The following is a 15,294-nucleotide window of genomic DNA, read 5'->3' on the forward strand; positions in this document are numbered from 1 at the left end:
GAGCCATTAGTAGCAGAGGCTTCGCACACAGAATTGGGCAAATTCTGTGTACGAGTTCTTACCCAATTTCTCAACTATTACAAAAGAAATACAAACAGACCTATAAGTTTGATACCTCCATTCTATGATCACCCATATGTAATGCTGGTATCTTACCCTCCTTCCACTCTCCAGGAACTTGTTCCATTACAAAAAAACTTTCATTAAACAGCCATGTTAATGGCACAGTCAATTCCATAGCACATTCCCTCAAAATATGTTGTGAAATTCCACCTAAGCCATCCCCCCCCCCCCACCTTATTAACATTTATTGTATTCAGTATTTGGAATACATTCTCTTCCTTCACTTCTAACACTTCATCAGTCGTTATCCTTCTAGGAATTAACCTTGCTGTACCAGGATGAAACACTAATAAATTGATCATTAAATATTTCAACTATGTTATCTGCTTTGGTCACTCCGTTCCTCTCTCAATCCAGCAAGGTAAGCTATCCACTATTGTTTTTCTCCTAAATACCACATAACAAAAAAAACTCCTTGGGATTCTGATTCCCCTTGGATTGCAGTGCCATTGTCCTCTAATATTCTAAATTCTTCTCTTCTTTACAATATTAGTTACTTTCCTGGCCTGATCTTTATATTCCTCATTCAACTGTTTTCCAACTCTCCTTTTATGTCTTCCATGATCTCTCTTTCTTCTGCAATTCTCCTTTTAATTCTCTTGTCATCTATTTGACTCTAAATTAATTTAACTTCTTCGCTTGAGGTATACAATCTTTCACTGCTGCCAACAATTTTATTGAACCCTTTAATCTCTCATTTAAGTATCTCTCATGCATTAATGACCCCTCTTCCTTGAAATTCTTTCATCCATTGTACTGCTGCAAGCTGGTTTCTAAATCTATGATAGTAGTCTGCCTTCGTCTTCTTCAACCTTTTGGTTCTGTCCACTGCTGGACGAAGGTCTCCCCCATGATTTTCCAGACCACTCGGTTTTCTGCCTCTCCCATCCATCTCACTCCTGCAATTTGTTCCAGTTCATCCCTCCACTTTCTTCTTGGTCTTCCTCTTTGTCTTGCCCCATCTATTGGTCTCCACTCTGTTGTTTTTCTAGTCCAATGACGGGAGATGGCCAGCCCATCTCCACTTAGCCTGTTTAATTATTTTACAATATCCATGACACCTGTTTGAGATCTTATCCAGGTATTTGTCTTCCTATCTCTTAATGTTCTTTTTAGCATACTTCTCTCCATGCAATGTTATGTTGTTCTCAGCTTTTAGTTTAGGGCTTCTGTTAAAGTCCATGTTTTTCCTATGTATGTTAGGACAGGAAGTATGCACTCGTTGAAAACTTTCCTTTTTAGACTCATAGGGATGTTATTTCTGAATATGTCTCTCATTTTCCCATAAGCCATCCATCCAAGATGAATTCTTTGTTCAATCTCTTTTCTTTGGCAATCTTCAAAGGATAACAATTGGCCCAAATATACATATGAACTAACTTGTTCTATTTCATGGTTTTCAACTTTGACAGTTCTATGGTTTATGTATTTATTCATCATTATTTTTGTTTTTTCTCTATTTATTTTTATCCAATTACTCTGGAGGCTTCATTTAGCTGATTCAGCCTTTCTTCCAGATCTTCAAAATTATCTGCTATTAGGACAATATCATCTGCAAATTTCAGATGATGCAGCCTTTCTTCATTTATGTTTATTTCTTTTGTTTCCCAATCAAGGCTTCTAAAGACTTTCTCTAGTGCAGCTATAAATAATTTGGGAGATATGGTGTCGCCTTGCTAGATGCCTTTTTGCATTGGGAACTTTCACTGTTTTTATATAATTTAATTACAGAAGTTGCATTATCGTAAATATGTTTTATTATTATTATTCAGGCCTCCATGGAGTCAAAAGACTCATCGTGGGAGGTCCTTTCTAAGAAACACAAAGTCTATCAAGACTCATTGAGGGGAGGTCCTCCCCCCCCCCCCAAGAAACACAAAGTCTATCATACCACTCCTTGAACTCATTGACCATTCTCGCTCTCACCATTCCATCAGGCAATGCATTCCATGGTTCAACCACCCTCCATGCAAAGAAACCACTCCTCACTCTCTTTCTCACAGTTTTCTTTCGTAACTTCCAGGGATAGCCTCTTGTCATCACTCCTTCCCGCTGTTCAACCAAGCGAAAGAACTCCCCAGTGTGAACCCTGTAACCACCTCTCAACAGTTTAAAAGTCTCAATCATATCACCACTCCTCCTTCTATCCACCAAAATCTGCAGTCCACATTCCCTCAGCCAATCCTCATAACTATCATTGTACAGTCCTGAAACCATCTTTGTTATCTGCCTTTGTCTTTTTAGTGTTTCAATATATGGTTTCTCAGTTCCCTGGGTTTCAAGTGCTTTTAGTGTTGCAGATGTTTTAACTAAATCAAATGCTTTTTCGTAGTCTATACTAATAATTGAACATATATGTTCAATTAGAAGCTAGACATAGTCTGCCTTCTAATTGAACATATATTCTTTCTGTTTCAACACCCCCATATGCCTATTCTTCCTCCAGGTCAGGGCTACATGGTCACTCTCACCAATGGGGGGAGGGGGAGAATATGGCATCCAAGTCACAATCAGTCAGATATTCTGATGCTATAACCAAGTTCAAAATTCTTGATCTTTATGTTCCCTCCACCACATGCTGCCTAAGATAGTTGTTCTTCAAGAAATCCAAAAATTTAGTTCCTTTATTGCTGCATGCTGTCGCCTTTGGCCCAGTTTATATTACTATAGTTGAAGTTCTCCCATAATGCCACTTGCCAAACTAATTTGCCTAAACATTTCCTGTTCATCACTATTTATATTCCCTGGTCTATAGCAACATCCCACTAAATATCTTATCTTATAAAGATCTATCTCACACCATAAGCCAATAGAGTTATCTCCACTGTGATTCTCCACCCTAAGGGGGCACAATTCATCTCTTATCATGAATAAGACTCCACCACCACGTTTACCCTCCCTATCCTGCCAAAATATGCTATACCCTTCAATTTCTATCTCTGTTAAAACATCCTTCTCAGTTAACCAAGTTTCACTGAACCAACAACCTTTGGAAAGACTGAGTCAATCAATATCATAAACTCATTCCCTTTATTTCTACTGCTCCTAGCATTTGAATACAGAAAAACCAGTGCATTGCCAGTATTCTAGTAACTATTATTATTCCCCTCACACTCCACGTGGCTCTATAGTAGTTTATACCCTCTCATTTCTCAAGCCACTATCCCCCACAAGGTCATCCCTGCTACATTCCACCTGTGTAATTCTAGTTTCCCTGCCCTGATACACTCACTTGCCAATGTGCCCCTCTGCATTCAAATGTAATCCATATCTTGAATACTCACTTCTGTTCTCAAATGTACTCCATGCATCCATATACTGCTGACTCTCATTAGTGCAAAGTCCTGAGCACCACATGAATAGTTTATTATAAAGGATATAGTGCTTGCTATAGTGAATATTCTAGAGAATAGCAGTGGGCCTATGGGATTTCAGGGTCAAAGTTTTCAGCAGTTTGTTGTCAAGAGAGCTAACTATATTTGGCTTATAAAATACTGTATATGCTCTTCCTATGATTGACAGTAGTCACAGGATCATCTATGACTAACTCTAGGCTACTGTAATGGTATATCACCATCAGTAATGTTTATTTAGGAAAAATTTTGAAGCCTTAATTCAACAATCAGTCAAAATCTGAATCATACTGATGAACTTTGTCTGGAAAATTGTAATACCAAACTTAACCCAGTATACACACACACACACTGCTCAAAACAATTGGGGGATATTTTAGTTTCTGTCAGATAATTATAACTATTGAGTACTTTGTACATGAATAAATATTTCATACTTATGGATAGGGTGTCATTGATGAGATATTGTTTAAATAATCGATATTCATTACAAATTTAACAAATTAGACCTTTCAGCATGAAATAATTTTAACAAGAATAACAACAAGAATAACCAAAAACGCTTTTGTTAATTTTTAATAGGGTGTATGGTCTCCATTATTATTATATTATTATTAAACAAGACCTCATGGAGTCAAAGACTCATCTAGGAGGTCCTTTTATCTTACACACACATCTCATCATACCGTGTCTTAAACACATTCAAACTACTTGCAGACACCACGCTCTCAGGCAAGGCATTCCAATCACTCACAACTCTGCACGAAAAAAACCTGCCTCTCACTCCCTTACTCACACCCTCCTTATAGAGTTTCCAGGGATGACCTCTGGTTCTCCCCTGATCTCCCACTATTCTCTGTAGAACTTCTCCACCATTGATCCTATAACAACCCCTTACCAACTTGTAGGTCTCTATCATATCTCCCCTCTTCCTTCTCTCCACAAGACTCTGCAAATTACATCTTTTCAATCTTTCCTCATACTCAACATTCCAGAGGTCAGAAACTACCTTAGTCAGTCGCCTTTGGACCCTTTCCAACATCTCTTCATCCTTCTGAAAACCCGGTGACCAAATCTGGGCACAATAGTCCAAGTGTGGCCTAATCAAAGCCTTATACATTGGAACAAGTATCTCCCTACTTCTACGTGTCAGTGCCCTCTGCATCATTCCCAGAAGTCTTTGTGTTGTCTTCACAATTTTGGCGATGTGTCCCCTAAATTTTAGATCCTTATCCACTATCACCCCCAGATCTCTTATTTCCTCTACTTCCAACAATATATTCTCACCAAGCATAAATTCTGCATCCCATCTTTGTTTTCCAAATTTTAAAACTTTACATTTTGCAACATTGAACTCACATCCCCATTTGCTTGCCCAATCACTCAATTTATTCAAGTCTTCTTGCAAGGCCACAACATCTTCACTACTCTTTATGGTTCGTCCCAACTTTGCATCATCTGCAAACAACTGAATATCTCCATCCAAATCTTCACCAATATCATTAATATATAAGTTAAATAGTAATGGCCCTAAAACAGACCCCTGAGGCACTCCACTAGTGACTTTCCTTTTCCTGGATATTGCACCCCCATACACAACTTGTTGATACCTATCAGATAACCAAAACAGTGGTACATCTTGATTGCATGGACCAGATAAGATGATCAAACAGTTCTTGTGGGATATTCCTCCCCACTCTTCTGTGAGAGCAATTTCGAGCTCTTGAAGTGATCGTGGTGACACCAGTCAAGCAGAAACATGCCTACCTAAAGCATCCCAGGCATGTTTGATTAGATTACAATCCAGTGAACAGGCAGGCCAGTCCATTCGTTCAATACCTTCTTCCTCAGACCACTCTTGTACCAACTTTGCACGGTGTGGTCGTGCATTGTCATCCATAAAAATGAATTCTTGGCCAATTGCAGCAGCATATGGACAAACTATAGGTTCCAAAATCTCATTGCGATACCTTTGCGCTGTTAAGGATCCATTTCTGATAAAATAGATATCTGTATGGCCATCTATACTTATTCCAGGCCATACCATCAAACTCCCACCTTGATGTTGGGGTCTTTCACAAACAAACTGTGGATTATTTCTTGTTCAACTTTTACGCCATATCAAGATACGTCAGTTATCTGGTTGTAGACTGAACCCTGGACTTGTCACTAAAAAGTACACGAGCCCAATCCTCATTTGACCAATTGCGGTGTTCCTGTGCCCAAATTCTTTGGGCTCTTATGTAATTTGCAGTAAGTGTTATGCAAACCATTGGTCTTTGAGCATATAAACCTATGGCATGAAGATGCTTTCATACTGTCGGTGTCGATACCAGCCTCCCTGTTGCTGTGGCAAGTTCACTTTAAAGTTGTGTTAAATATTAGATTTCTTCTGGCAAGTAATGACAAATACTGATTGTCTCTTGGAGTTGTTGTTGTTGATGGGTGACCTTGACCTTCTCTTCGGCAAACATTTCCCGTCTCCAGAAAGCGATTCCAAAGTCGCAAAATTATACTTTGAGATACATGACACGATGAGCGACAACTTGCTGCATTTGTCCAGCTTCTAATCGACCAATGGCTCTCCAAGCCATGGATTCTGGGATATCATGTTGTTCTGTCATTTTTAATAATGGGTGGTAGATGACACAAGTCTACAATTTAAGTGATAATTATGCACTGTGGAAGTGAGTGCAACAAGCCACTACTGTTGTATATTAAGAATATTTTAAAATAACTGTTACATTTGTTAATTATTTTTATACTTTATAACTTAAAAATAAACCAAAGTATCCACTAACTGTTTCGATCAGTGTATACATACACACATACACAATTCCCCCCCCCCTCTGTTTAACCTTAGTCCTTAATACACTCAAATTTATACTTAATACCATAGATACTAATAATGCTTTATTATAAATGTACTGGCATACAAAAGATATCCACTGTTAGGCATACACAGCTATGATAACAGTTATTATTACATAACATGTATACCACAGGGAAAAAATGATTTATTTTACAGATATTTCATCTTATGTATCGTAAGACATCAGTGTAGAGAGAGAGAGAACAACAATAAAGAATTTATTATTATTATTATTGCACCCTCCATGAAGTCAGAAGACTCATTGTGGGAGATTCATTCAACTAACAACATATTTATCATACCACATTCATATAAAAGAAATGGTAGAGATAGCATTATATTGGAATTCCTCTCTATTTATATATATGTTCATTGATTACAAACTGGGCTGAAAATAAAATTAATTAAAAAAATACAAATAAAAAAAGAATCTTCTCTCTTTCTCAGAACCATCTATCTGGCTGCTATACAAATATGATGCCTTTGCAATGTAAAGTCACACAGAACCAGAACTTCATTTCTACAAAAAATCAATATCCTAGTATTAAGTTCATAAAAAGAATCATCAAAAAGAATTTCCTTTCTACATGTACACATCCAACGAAATGTGTGATGGATGGATCAATTTCCACATAGGTCTACTGAAAACAAACTTTTATAGGTCACTATATCAGTCCACTATCCATCTCAAAAATATGGCATTATTAATTCCCTAGTGTCTCATACAAGATTTGTTCCTTTGAAGGATCTCTTAAACAAGAATTGGAAACTATCAAGCAAACCAGCTCTACTAAATGGTACAATCCAAGCATAAAATAATTAACAACTCTCCTATACAGCAACCTAGACAAGGAGTCCACAGGACTCCTATACCATATGTTAAAGGCAACTCTGAACAAGTGCCAAAAATTATGAGAAAATATAAACTCATCAACATTATACTAACATTATATAAACATTATACAAACCCATCAACCAAATTCATAATATGTTGCCTTCTCCAAAAGACAAACTCTCTCACCATTGATGCAACTTGTCTTACTAGTTGACTTGTCTTACTAGTTGACAAACAGGAAGATCTATCAACAAACACATCTTTGAAAATCAAGACTCCATCCATGAGTTGGAAGTCAAACCTCACAAATATAGTTTAGCACACATGGGATTGAAAAAATGCCAAACTGTTACATAGATTCATGTATAAACATGAATGTTTATACAAGGAAAGTGCTGAAGCCCTACTTCACTGACCTGACCTCAATTGTAACAACTGCCTTGCCATTCCTAATGCGTGGGAAATTATTATCCTTAACTATTTTATGTATATATAAAAAAAATATATATATATATTTTTTTTTTTTCTTCGTAAACTCAAAATTATTCAATTTAATTTTATTTTCAGCCTAATAGTTTGTAACCAATGAACACACAACAGTATATATAGAGGCATTCAAATGTAATGCATGCACTTATTTTTTTTTTCTTCGTAAACTCAAAATTATTCAATTTAATTTTATTTTCAGCCTAATAGTTTGTAACCAATGAACACACAACAGTATATATAGAGGCATTCCAATGTAATGCATGCACTACTGTTTCTTTTATTTAAATTCTTTGTCATTCTCTGTCTACACTGATGATGTCTTATGATAAGTAAGATGAAATATCTGTAAAATAAAATCACTTTTTTTTTTTTACTGTGGTACATATGTGATTCTATAATATCCCATAGGTTTCATTATAGAAGAAAATGATAGCATTTGCTTTTGAATTTCTCCTAATCTTCTAATTATAAACTGGCTGTGCTATGAGAAACTAATAAAATCTATTAACTAATTTTAGTTAATTAAATTTAAGTACAGGGCATCCACATTGGACCTCCTTAGTTTCAAAGAATGGTAAAAAATCAAAATGTGGAAATATGTAAGGTTTGGGTTGTTCAAATGTTCCAGAGACACAAGTTTCATCCAGAAATTTTTCTTGTCATGATACTGTGGTGGTGCTGCTGCACAGGGCTATTGTAGTTTTGTCATTGTTTCAAACATGACATCAGGGACAGGGTCTTCCCTCAGCAGTGGATCAGATACAATGACTGCTGGATCTTAGCCCACTTAATTTTATCTTGTGGGGGTATGTGAAGGACACAGTCTATGCAACTAAATTGGGCAGCCTAGAGAACCTGAAACATCGCATTTCTGCTGCTGTGTCTGCCATCACCCCTGACATACTTCAGAGAACCTGGTTGGAGATAGCCTATTGACTTGACATTGTGCGTGCTAATAAAGGAGCACATATAAAAGTGTACTGATTTTGGTTGATTGTATAATGTAAATATTCCACCTTATTTAGTTTATGCTTTATCATTATTCTGACTGTTTTTCATTCTTATACTGATTTGCAGTGTACAGCTTTTATGCAAAATAAAAATTACAGAGCACAGTAAATTCATCTATAGTGTTGATATCTTTATTTAATTAACATAACAGTAACAGATGCAGCATCTCATGTTTAATTTCAAAGGGTCTGACACAATGAATTACATTGAACCCATTGCAATTTGGCCTATAACAACATATTATTTTATATACTACAAGCTTTGTACCTATCTTTGTCGCAAAGATGAAGGCTCAGTCAAATTTCCTATTAAGGTAAGGTAAGTTTTTTTTATATGCTATATGTGTAGTGAGTGGATTCCATATTCTTCCATACCTTTCCTTTCCCTAATTATGCAGTATTCTCTTAACACACAGCTTTATATATATAGTTCATAAAATAAGAGTGGGTAAGTTAATCCGACATCTAGGTCAATACAAACATTAAGTTATCAGAAAGGTAGAGAATTTTGATTATATAAATACTTACTTTTAGTCGAGCACCAAGGGTCATAAAAAGAAGTAGTGATATCCATACAAAGGCAGTTATGAAAAGAATAACAAGAACCAAAGTCCTAGAACAACAACAACAACAAAAAAAAAAGTCAATTAATCTTAAAAAAAAAAAAAAAAAGTCTTCTTTTTTTAAAACATTTGTTAAAATGAAAAGTCAGATAGGATTAAGTGTTTTGCATCCATAAGCAAAATATCCATGAACTAGCTTAATGGAGAAATCTACAGTAAGATGAGCTAGCAGTCATATGCATTTGTCATTAACCTGAATTATAACCCTAGTCTTTCGTAGCAAGCACACCCATAACTTTCTTATCCTGCAAGATATTTGCTGTCATCTTCCATTCAAAACTTCTTATCTGTACAATTCCTAATACTATATAATATAAATCCCAAATTCATTCAGCTTAAGAATACTATTCATGTTGATGGGGCTTACCAAAAATGTCACTAAAATGTTTATTTATTATAAGTTCTTCAAGAGAGTCCAAGGAAAATTGGAACCCTTAAGACAATATTTTTTACATTGCCTTTCATGCTTGGTGATATCAGAGAGCAGGGATTAAAGCATCACAGACTTATGAACATATCTTCCATTCTGGAAGTGCCCAGTCTCCTGTCCATTCAAGGCCTTGACTCCTCTGCCTTCCCTTATTGTTAATTACTGTAACAAAGTAGATGGCAAACGGATTATTTACAAATTACCAATACAGCACCATCAAGTTTGGTCCTCTGTACTAATTGTGGCAGTACAAAGGACCAAACAGTACAATGAAGCCTGTGGCACCATATTTACTGCTATACTCTTGAATGGAGGAGATGTTCCTTTATTAATTACAATGTATTAAGCATGCTAAAGAAGGGTTTCACCTGCATTGCATCAAAGAAGATAGGCTGGGGGAAGAGAACAAACTGGAGACGTTGGGCTGGAGATCAAACAAAGCAAGCCACATCACACCTCTAATATGAAAGAATAATGGTAATTCATCATGTGATGAAAGTCATCTACCACTTAGGAGTCTAGTTGGCATTTCCTCCAACTAGGCAAGATTTGCTTTAGAGGCAGCACTACTTGTCGCTGATGTATAACGATAACACATTAGTGAGATGGATAGTGAGTGGTGTTCTATCACACACACACAATATCAAACTGTACAGTGGAGAATATATAGATATTTCATGTGGTTTGGCAGCTGATGAAAAACACAAAATTAAAAGAGTTATAAAAATTTATATTCCTGCCAGTTATCTTCTGGAAGATTGAAATGGGTTGGTGATTTGCACTCTGAAGTGTAAAATAATACTGATATAATACACTTTAGAGTGCGATGTAACACTGTGTACTATAGCAGTGCAGCTCTTCCAGGAAGTGGACAAGATTCAGAATCCGGAGGTGGTGTATAGCAAAATATGAATTTCAGAGGATGAGGGGATGGCAAAATGGACTTGAAGACCACATTCTATGACCTTTTATGATAAGGAGAGATAATGATGTAGAGGTTCCATTGCACAAGGCTATGAGAAGACCACTCTTGGTGGCTGTACGTAAATTTGCTTAGTTTTTTTCAGTGACAAGTAAATTGAGCAGAGGATGCTGCAACTTGTAACTAAAGCTTTTCCACTTGGTCATACTATAAATTAAAGATGCCAAGAAGTTATATGGCAAAGAAATGGAGCTAGCTGAGGAACTGGATAAGTACCAGATCGACATAATAGGAGTGACTGAAACAAAAAAGACAAAAACTGGTGAGATCTTTCTGAGCAATAAATACAAAATGTTATATTCAAGCAATGACAATCAAGGAAAAGAATGAGTAGCCATAGTATTCAACAATAAATACAAGGCTAATCTTCTTGAATGGCAGGCAGTCTCAAGTAGAGTGATGCTGGCAAATATGAAAATGGGGACCTGGACATTGAGACTTATTTGTGCCGATGGTCCCACAGGAGAAGGTTCTACTAAGGTAGAAGTGGAGGAATTTTTTGAGGCTTTAGAGAAAGCAACTGACACAATGAAAAAGGGAAAGTTGGTCCTTGTTGGGAATCTAAATAGCAGAGTAAGAAATGATTGTCAGACATACAAAAATATTTTGGGAAAATTTGGAGAAAAGAGCAAAACTAATAATAATGGAAAATAACTGTTAGATTTCTGCTCAGGACATGGATTGGTTATTACTAACACAATGTTCCAACATAAAAATTTGCACAAATTCAAATGGAGAGAAGACGCAAGGAATAAGAAAAGTCTCATTGACTACGTTATTGATGATAGTGATATTTTCCCACTGGTACAGGACACCAGAGTGTACAGAGGATTTGAAATTGGAAGTGATCACTATTTAATCCTGAGCAGGATAAAACTGAATTTCATATTGAAAGAATAACATGTAAAAAAGTTTTAAAGTGAATAAAAGTTGAGCAGCTCTCAGATGTGAACTGTAGACTAAAATACAAATATTATTCATGAAAAAATAAAACAGTTTGAGAGCAGGAACCAAAACCTGGAGATTCAGTGGCAAGCCCTGAAGAAAACACTGATTGATTCAGCCAGAGAGGCATGTGGTGAGGTTGTCTACAAGGATAGAAAAATCAGAACTCCATGGTGGACACAGAAAGTTAAAGAGGCAGCGAAGGAAAAGAAGAAAGCATATCAAAAGTTCCTGGCAAATAAGTTAGCTTGTGCTCTTAGAGAATACAGAGACAAATGTAAGAAAACTAAACACTGTGTAAAACTAGCTAAACAAAAGTCATGGGAGGACTTTGGCAAGAACATGGAAAATAAATATCAAGAAGGTGGTAAGATATTCTGGAGTTTGTTGAAGAAGCTTAGAAATGGAGGAAAGAGCGCTGTAAAAGGAGTTACAGATGATAAAGGTGAAATGAAAATGGGAGAAAAAGATATCCTTGAAGTATAGAGTAATTACTTCGAAAAATTGCTAAATGAAACAAACAGTGATAGCACAGTGTTAAAAAACACTTAACAGGCATACATATCCATACTTGAAGTAGAAAAAGCCATCAAAAGCCTGAAATGTGGAAAAGCAGCAGGAGTAGATGATGATGATTGGAATAGGCCTAATTTCGATTCTCATCACGACGGGAGGAATCTTTATCTGGACCACTTCAATCGAAGTGAGTTAGCCGATCTCATATGGAGGTAGCAGGGTTTTTTCTCCCGGAAACTCAGGTTTTTCATCCCACATACAGGCAAATCGGCCCTTCAGAACACACACAATTTACAGACAAAAAAATACTAGTTGTGGTATTGGTGGAGGTTGGCGGTAGATGGCGTTGATGGAGATGATTCGTAGTAGAGGTTCGGTATAATAGTTGAGACAGTTGTAGGTGTCCTCTTGCGATGAGTCTTCGGACTCCTTGGACGTGTCATGAATAATAATAATAATATTCGACCAGAATGCTTAAGTATGGAGGTATAAAAGTGTTACAGTGGCTGCACTGCATAGTTCAGAAGGCCTGGACAGAGGGACTAATTCCAGATGATTGGAGTAGAGCTCTCATAGTACCCATATATAAAAAGGGAAATAAAACTGAATGTGAGAATTACAGAGGTATTTCTCTACTGAGTGTTCCTGGTAAGATATATGCAAGTATACTTGAGAAACGGTTGAGAAGGATGGTGAAAGAGAATCTTGGTGAAGAAAAAACTGGATTCAGGCCAAATAGAGGCTGTCAGGATCAGATTTTCACTTTACGATAGATAGTTGAGAAATCATGGGAATATAACAAAGATCTGTATTTAAGTTTTGTAGATCTGGAAAAGGCATATGACAAGGTGCCAAGAGAGAAGCTATTCCAAATCCCATAGTTATATGGTGTTGATGGGGCATTATATCAAGCAATACTTAGTCTTTATTTGAGTTGTAAGTCAGCAGTTAGAATTGAGGATGTACAGGAAGACAGTTTAATGTTAAACCTGGTGCGAGACAAGGATGTACATTATCCCCTCTGTTATTCATTATCTATATGGTTCACATTATGAAGGAAAATTGTATTAAACCTGATATCAAAATTGGAGGTGCTAATCTTAGCTTTTTGCTTTATGCGGATGATGTTATACTTCTAAATAAATCCGCTACAAGTCTGCAAGATTCCCTGATTAAATTGAATAAATGTTGTAATAGATATGGTATGAAGGTCAGTATTACTATTATTATTCAGGCCTCCATGGAGTCAAAAGACTCATCATGGGAGGTCCTTTCTAAGAAACAAGTCTATCAAGACTCATCGAGGAAACACAAAATCTATCATACCACTCCTTAAACGCATTGACCGTACTCGCTCTCACCACTCTATCAGGCAATGCATTCCATCATTCAATCACCCTCCATGCAAAGAATCCACTCCTCGCCCTCTTTCTCACAGTTTCCTTTCATAACTTTCAGGGATGGCCCCTTGTCATGACTCCTTCCCGCTGTTCAAACAAGCAAAAGAACTCCCCAGTGTCAACCCTGTAACCACCTGTCAACAGTTTAGAAGTCTCAATCATATCACCTCTTCTTCTTCTATCCACCAAACTCTGTAGCCTGCACTCCCTCAGCTGATCCTCATAACTAACATTGTACAATCCTAACACCATCTTTGTTATCCGCCTTTGTACCCTTTCCACAGTTAATTTATCCTCTTCAAATCTTGAAGACCAGATTTGAGAACAATAGTCTAAGTGTGGTCTGATCAGTCTTATACTACGGAATGATAACCCTTATATCTCTGCAGGTCAGTGTCCTTCTCATTATTCCAGTCCTCTGTATTACCTTTACTATCTTTGCAATATGTCCCCTAAATTTCATATTTCTATCAATCATCAACCCCAGATCTCTTGTCTCTCCCACTTCCTCCAATTTAACTCCTCCCATACAGTATGCAGTGTCCAATCGATGTGTCCCAAACCTCAAGACCTTACATTTTGCTGTATTAAACTGATACCCCCATTCATTTACTCATCTATCTAGCTTATTCAAATCCTCTTGCAAGGCTACCACATCTGCACTATTACTAATAACCCTTCTCAGCTTCGCATGATCCGCAAACAACTGAATATCCCCTTGTAATCCATGGACAATGTCAGTGATATAAAGGTTAAACAATATAGGTTCCAGTACTGAGCCCTGTGGAACCCCACTCATAACCCTCTGCTTCCTTGAAACTGCCCCACCATACACAACTCTGATACCTATCGGACAACCAATCCTGAATCCAGTTGGCCAATCTGACATCCAGACCCATGTTCTGCAACTTGAATATCAGCTTATCATGTGGCACCCTGTCAAATGCCTTTGCTAAGTCTAGGAAAATGGCATTATATGCCTTTCCCTCATCTAATGCTCTTGTAACTTTATTATAAGAGGCTAGCATATTGCTAAATCAAGAGTGCCCCTTCACAAATCCATGTTGGCTCTCACAGATAACATTATCCTCATCTGTCCAATGCTGTATATGGTCCCTCACTACTTTCTTCAAGATCTTACTAATTACTGATGACACACAAATTGGCCTATAATTAGACACTTCCAGTCTGCTACCACCATTATGCAATGGCACTATCTTACCTTCCTTCCAATCCGTGGGCACCTTTCCTGCAGCCAGACTTTCATTGAAAAAGCCAGGTTAAATGCCCTGTCAGTTCCTTAGCACATTCTCTCAAAACTCGTGGTGAAATACTATCCAGTCCCACAGCTTTACTAACATCCAGAGTACTCAGTATGTGGAACTCATTCTCCTCCTGCACCTCTAAACCTCGAACCTGCTCTATCCCTCTAGTATTCAAATTGAATTCAATGAACACTTTATTGAAATACTCCAATAAAGTGTTCATTGAACAATTCCACTATGTCCTCTACATCAGTCACTCTATTCCCATTTTTATCTCACAATGTCATTCTTCCACAGTTATTTCTTCTCCTACAGGCCACATAGCTAAAAAATTTCCTAGCTGCTTTATAATTCCACATATGTTCCCATCTCTTTGATATTCCTGCATGTCTATTCATTTTCCAAGTCAAAATCACATGGTCACTCTCTCCAACTGGTGGGAGAGATGTCA

General features: G+C 37.0%; 1 protein-coding gene across 1 annotated transcript in view; it reads right to left on the reverse strand.

Annotated features, from left to right (window-relative positions):
* LOC150094441 (adenylate cyclase type 1-like) overlaps positions 1-15,294 on the reverse strand; it is a 619,545-nt gene that overhangs the window by 172,906 nt on the left and 431,345 nt on the right. The window contains exon 12 of the mRNA XM_090412469.1: positions 9,211-9,295. Within this exon, the coding sequence (XP_090268595.1) occupies positions 9,211-9,295 (85 nt within the window). The remainder of the gene's footprint in view (positions 1-9,210; positions 9,296-15,294) is intronic.

The sequence above is a fragment of the Typopeltis vanoorti genome, chromosome 22 (assembly GCF_054136105.1).
Source record: "Typopeltis vanoorti isolate ZY-2024b chromosome 22, IOZ_Tvanoo_1.0, whole genome shotgun sequence".
Lineage (NCBI taxonomy): Eukaryota > Metazoa > Arthropoda > Arachnida > Uropygi > Thelyphonidae > Typopeltis > Typopeltis vanoorti.